The sequence below is a fragment of the Otolemur garnettii genome, unplaced genomic scaffold (assembly GCF_000181295.1).
Source record: "Otolemur garnettii isolate 467f Iridium unplaced genomic scaffold, OtoGar3 scaffold00142, whole genome shotgun sequence".
Taxonomy (NCBI): domain Eukaryota; kingdom Metazoa; phylum Chordata; class Mammalia; order Primates; family Galagidae; genus Otolemur; species Otolemur garnettii.
The window spans coordinates 622,642-629,095 of NW_003852537.1; the positions used below are offsets into that span (position 1 = coordinate 622,642).

The following is a 6,454-nucleotide window of genomic DNA, read 5'->3' on the forward strand; positions in this document are numbered from 1 at the left end:
CAGGAAGGCAATGCCTCTCTCCAATGTAGAGGTGAAAGTACCCTCCCTGCCAAAAAAGAAACCAAGCAGGAAATAGGCAGAGAAACAGCCATGGCATATGGGGGGGGGCACATTAGGGGGAGCTTTGCTATCCCACTGTTACCAGAGAGAAAGGTTAGGTTACAAAGGTAATGCCCACCTCTCCTTCCCCTCAGAGGCCAGGGCCTAGAAGGAAAACTTGATTTTTGCTTCTTATCTCTTTGCCTTTTCTAGATGGTCATGTCCTTGAGGTAGGGAGTGGAGATTGGGAGGGGTCCAGTGTCATGTCAGAAATCCTGCAACCAGAAAGATGAAAGGAATAGAGAGAGAGAGAGAGCACAGGCCAGATAACTATGTCGCCCTCCAGAAGATACTCTTTTCCTACTCCCTAGGTTACTCCCAAAGCCCAAGCGAGAGCTGAGAGGGCTGCCCACGTGCTGTGTGGCCTTTCCATCAATTTGACAGGTACATGGGTTGCCTATTGGCATTTTCCAGGGACACACAACTCTTGGTTTGGGGATACTCACGTTGATGTTCAGCTCTGTAGAACCTAAGAGGTCTAGCCCATGCTCCCTGGGGGAAGAGTGGCTACTTGCCTGCTAGAGAGAATGGAGTCAAAAGTCAAAAAGGCCTTTCCCTGCTCCCACCACATGCAAATAAAAACAACCACAGTTCCTTTTCCAGTCTTATGGGAACAAACTCAAGGGTGCTTGTTGGACCCCTACAGCACAGCCTGGGAGGGAAACTGGCAAAGAAAGGGCATAAGATCCGGCCAATCCCAGATGCCAAAGTCAGAAGACAAGTGCTTCCTCTCTTGGATTGCCTACTGAGCCCCTTTCATGTGTTCAGTTTTGGAACTAGAGAATGGGACTTTTCCTAAGATACTTGGAAAGAATATTGTAATAGAGGCCTTGCTCTCCAGTCTCTGGTTTGAAGGCATCATTGTTTTTTTTTTGTTTGTTTGTTTTTTGAGACAGAGCCTCAAGCTGTCCCCCTGGGTAGAGTGCCGCAGCATCACAGCTCACAGCAACCTCCAACTCCTGGGCTTAAGTGAGTCTCCTGCCTCAGCCTCCCAAGTAGCTGGGACTACAGGTGCCCGCCACAACACCCGGCTATTTTTTTTGGTTGCAGCCGTCATTGTTATTTGGCGGGCCCGGGCTGGATTCGAACCCGCCACCTTAGGTGCATATGGCTGGCGCCTTAGCCACTTGAGCCACAGGCGCTGAGCCCATTGTTTGGTTTTAAATTCCAAAGACCTCCATTCCCCTAATGTATTCAATTGTTTTTTCCCTCCCCAAAGAGCAGAGAATAGAGTGGAAGAAAACAGCAGAAGATACACAAGCTGCCATGGACTAAATGTCTATGTACCCCAACCCTCAATTCCTCTGTTGGAATCCTACCCTCAGTGGGGTGGTATAGGAGATGGGACCACTGGGAAGTGATCAGGTCATGGGAGTGGAACCCTGATGAATGTAATTAGTGCCCTTATCAAGAGAGCTAGCTTGCTCTCTTTCTTGCTGGTGCAGATACAAATAGAAATCAGCAGTCTGAAACCTAGAAGATAGTCCTCACCAGAATCCAACCATGCTTACCCTGATCTTAAGACTTCCAACTCAAAGGTGAGAATTAAACCACAGGGGAGAGGAGAGAAAAAAGAAAAAAAGATTTCCAACTTCCAGAACTGTGAGAAATGAATTTCTGTTGTTTATAAGGCACCAGTCTATGGCATTATGTTACAGCAGCCCAACTAAGACATAATCCCTTTCAATTTATAAGGTGCTTTTGCTTTTTATTTTACATAAACCTCTATTATTTAAAAAATTTTAAACTAATTTCTCTTTATAATATCAGCCTTTTGTTCTAGAGGGAGAAGGGGAGAGTGTGGATCTCCTCACCTTGTCTCTATCTTGCCATTCTTCACTTGACTCATCCTGAATTTCTAACTCTTCTTCCTTGTCCTCTTCCATGAGGCTGAGTCTGATGTAGGGGCAAAGAGTAAGGGTTTTCAAACTGTTCTTTAAAGACCCTTGAATTTCTCAGAGGCACCCAGGGGGCAGGATGGGCAATAAATAACATGGCTCCACATTTGTTGACAGGAAGTGTTTTGTAGCTAAAACAAATTAAAAAGCATTGACAGGCTCGGCACCTGTGGCTCAAGTGGCTAAGGCGCCAGCCACATACACCTAAGGGGGCGGGTTCAAATCCAGCCCAGACCCGCCAAATAACAATGACGGCTGCAACCAAAAAATAGCCAAGCGTTGTGGCGGACACCTGTGGTCCCAGCTACTTGGGAGGCTGAGGCAGGAGATTCGCTTAAGCCCAGGAGTTGGAGGTTGCTGTGAGCTGTGATGCCACAGCACTCTACCCAGGGGGACAGCTTGAGACTCTGTTTCAAAAAAAAAAAAAAAGCATTGACATAGAAGGATAAGACTCCCCCCACCCTAGTGGGTGACAGATCTGAAGTAAAGATGAAAGATAATAAGAAAAGCTCACCGAGTCAGCCGGGTACCCAGACCAGGACCTGAAGGATTGCGTGGAGTGTGGAAATACTGTGGATCCATGAACCTTGACCTCTGGGTGCCTACAAGGGGCTGGCTGCTGGAAATGAAGCAGGATTAATGAGATGGGATGAAAATAAAGGGTAAAAAGAAGAGGTAAGGGGGCCACTATTAAAAGGAAAGATCAGACTGTTGGAAGAGAGACGTTTTAAAGCTAAAAAAAAAAAAAAAAAAAAGGAAAAGGATTAGAGAAAAACCTGAGAATGAGGAAGTACTCACAGAGGGAATGACAGAACCAAAACAAAAAGACAGAGATAGCCACATACCAAACTGGCAAATCATATACCCAGGTTCTCTCCTGGGCCCTCACCCTTGGGCAAAGTCTGATTCTGAGCCATCTTCTTCCACAGCCCCCAAGGGCTGCCTACTCTTCACAGCTGTGGAGGTAAGGGCGGGTGTAGGTGGGATGCTGCTCAGCTGTAGGCTTTCCTCCTGGGATGAGGAGATGATGTCCTCTCTGTTACGCTTGGAGGGGCCTTAAAAGCAATGGGTGCATATATTAACTATAGACCAGGGGTACTTGCCACAAGTCTTTTTACTTTCTAAGACCTGTCCAGGATTTGGTAAGAGAAAGTTAAGCAAGAGAATGAAAAACATAAAGCCTCAATCTATTGCACCTCAAAAATGAGCATAGCCCTATGTACTAAAAACAAAGGTTTCCTTATATGATGGCTCATGTCTATAATCCCAGAACTTTGGGAGCCAGAAGCAGGAGGATTGCATGAGGCCAGAAGTTCAAGACCAGCTTAGGCGACATGTAGCAAGACCCCCCATCTCTACAAAAATAAAAAATTAGCCCGGGCTGGGGACAGTGGCTCACTCCTATAATCCTACCACTCTGGAAGACCAAGGTAGATGGATTGCTTGAACTCAGGAGTTCGAGACAAGCCTGAGCAAGAAGAGCACGACCCTGTCTCTAAAAAAATAGCTGGACATTGGGGGCGCCTATAGTCCCAATTACTTGGGAGGCCGAGGCAAGAGGACCTCTAAGCCTAAGAGTTTGAAGTTGATGTGAGCTATGATGCCATACCACTCTACCAAAGGTGACAAAGTAGACTCTGTCTCAAAATAAAAAAATAAAAATTTGCCCAATGTAGTGTGTGCCAGTAGTCCCAGCTACACAGTGGTATGATCACTTGAGCCTAGACTTTCAAGGTTGCAGTGAGCTATGATGATGCCACTACACTCTAGCCTGGGTGACAGAGCAAGATGAGGTCTCAAAAATAAAAAAAGAATAAGGCTTACAGAATTATATCGGTCTTTTCCAAGAAAAATTTACTATACCACTTAGAAAACCAGATGGAAAGACATATAAATATGCATTTCACAAATAGTAACACATGAACACAAATGCGTCAGAGGATTGGAATTCTCTTAGAATGAGAAGTCTGAGTTAATCAATGAAACCATATGAAATCATATCCATTCAAGATTTCTGTGGTCAGAAAAAGCTTAAAACAGCAACAGACCTTTGGGATCAGAGACTAAAGAGGATGCATGAGGGCTGGAAAGGAACAGTAAAATGGGACACAGGATTTTCCAAAGCTAAGGGGAAAAAAAATCATTTTAATGTCAGTGTAATTCTGGTTTGAAGTGTCGAAGATCTCTCTCCTGTAGATACCAGATAAGGTAGAGGAAGAATAATCCAAAGATTCTTACTACCTGTGAAAACCCAGTTAATGCTATTTTAAAATATCAGTCAAATTGATACTAATATTTGTCAACTACAAATATTCATACCCCCATTACTCTACATAAGGCCATGTTTATACACAGAAACCAGTAACTCCAAAGTGAGCTACTACTGGTTTAAGTGGAGGGTTATAAGTGGAGGGTTACAGAAAACAGGAAAGAGCCACATTAGTGAATCTGTATCCCCAGGGAGGAAAACTTGGGCCTCCAGGTGGGTCCTCCTAATTGCCCCAATTTATGTTAATGGTATAATGTTCTGGACTGGGCTCTTGGGCCTCTTTTTGCCAAATTCCTTAGCCATTCAGGTTCATACCAGCATTGCCAACTCCCAAACTTATTTCAAGCATTTAGCTCTTCCTAAACATAGCCCCCATCGTCTATTCAACATCTCTACCTGTAATACCATGACTAGCACCAAACTCCTGACCTTATCCTACAGCCTGCTTTACTCACAACCTTCCTCATCTCATGGTATCAAATCCATCCATCCTTCTTACTGTCAAGACAAATCGTTGGAACCATTCTAAACTCCTGTCTGGTATCCCACATCTGGTTTTCCAGGAAACCTATCAGATACATCTCAAAAATGCACCTAGAATATGGCCACTTCACTCCTCAATTGCCCTCGTCTAAGCACTCTCATCTGACCAGACACCTACAACACCCTCCTCACTGGTCTCCCTGCTTCTGCCCTTCCTCCTCTCCTGTCAGTCTCAATACAGCAGCCAAAAGGGCTTTTGAAAAACATAGTTAGATCCTGTTGCTCTTTAGCTCAAAATCCTCCAATGGATTTCCACTGCACTCAGAACCTTTGCTCTGCCTTATATACTCTGGGCTCCTGAAACATCTTTGGTCTCACATACTGTATATTCTCATTCTGGCCACAATTATTCTCTTCTGTTCCTCAAACATGGCAGAAACATTCCCCCTCATCGCCTTTGGACTGGCTGCTCCCTTTGCTATGCTACACTCACCTATGTTAAAAAAAAAAGATCGGGAGGCCATTAGGCTGAGATGGATCACGCACCTTGGATTTTTTTTTTTTTTCTGAGACACAGTCTCACTATGTTACCCTTGGTAGAGTGCTATGGCACTCTACAGCAACCTCAAACTTTTGGGCTTAAGCAATTCTCCTGCCTCAGCTTCCCAAGTAGCTGGAACTATAGGCGCCCACCACAACGCCCAGCTATTTTTTGGTTGCAATTGTCATTGTTGTTTAGTAAGCTCAAACCTGCCAGCCTCGATGTATGTGGCTGGTGCCCTACTCACTGAGCTATGGGCCCCTGAGCTGCACTTTGGGTTCTTATATAAACAAACCAAAACCCAGATCACAACTAGGCACGGTGGCTCATGCCTGTAATCCCAGCACTTGGGAGGCCGAGGCAAGTGCACTGCCTAAGCTCACAGGTTCAAGACCAGCCTGAGCCAGAGCAAGAGACCATCTCTAAAAAAATAAAAAATAGTTGGGCATTGTGGTGGGCACCTATAGTCCCAGCTACTTGGGAAGCTGAGGTTGCTGTGAACTAAGACTCTAAGGCACTCTACCAAGGGTGACCAAGTGAGACTCTGTCTCAAAAAAAAAAAAAACCAGATCACAATGAATGTGCATAGCATGGGAAAAGAAGACTTAAGCTTAACTAATCAGAAACTACCAATAAACTTCTAAGTAGAGAGTTTAACAACTAGAAACCACCAGTTAACATCTAACTAGGGACTTTCCACTAAGACCTTTCAAATATTTTGTCTTGCTTCTACAAACACCTTATAGAAGTTTTCCCATTCTTCCTGGGTATAGAACCCTGAACTGCTTGCAGTCCAGTGGTGCCTGATTAAACAATCTCTTTAGTTTTATACCACTTTTACAAAACCCTCTGTTTTAGGCAAACAAATATGTCTATGCTTACACATCTTATCACATACCTTTCTATGTTTTGCTTGTAGTATTTTGCTAGCCTATGATGCTTATTTAAATCCAAAGCATTTTTTAAACACCAGTCTAAATTACATCTTCCTGGTAAAGCCTTCATAGATCAACTAAATAAAGTGATACATTCCTTCTCTGAATTTTACAGCATTCATTTGTACAAACCCTCAGGCAGTTGGCTCAGTGCCTGTGGCTCTAGTGGCTAAAGCGCCAGCTACATACACCAGAGCTGGTGGGTTCACATCCAGCCCCGGGCCGCCAA

The 6,454-nt window shown here is 44.5% G+C and overlaps 1 protein-coding gene across 1 annotated transcript in view; it reads right to left on the minus strand.

Annotated features, from left to right (window-relative positions):
- Positions 1-292: 292 nt before the first annotated feature.
- STAG3 (stromal antigen 3) overlaps positions 293-6,454 on the minus strand; it is a 40,461-nt gene continuing 34,299 nt past the window's right edge. The window contains exons 30-34 of the mRNA XM_012810774.1: positions 2,887-3,052; positions 2,512-2,616; positions 1,914-1,995; positions 546-617; positions 293-314 (exon numbers count right to left, since the gene is read on the minus strand). Coding sequence (XP_012666228.1) covers positions 306-314; positions 546-617; positions 1,914-1,995; positions 2,512-2,616; positions 2,887-3,052 — 434 coding nt within the window. The 3' untranslated portion in view covers positions 293-305. The remainder of the gene's footprint in view (positions 315-545; positions 618-1,913; positions 1,996-2,511; positions 2,617-2,886; positions 3,053-6,454) is intronic.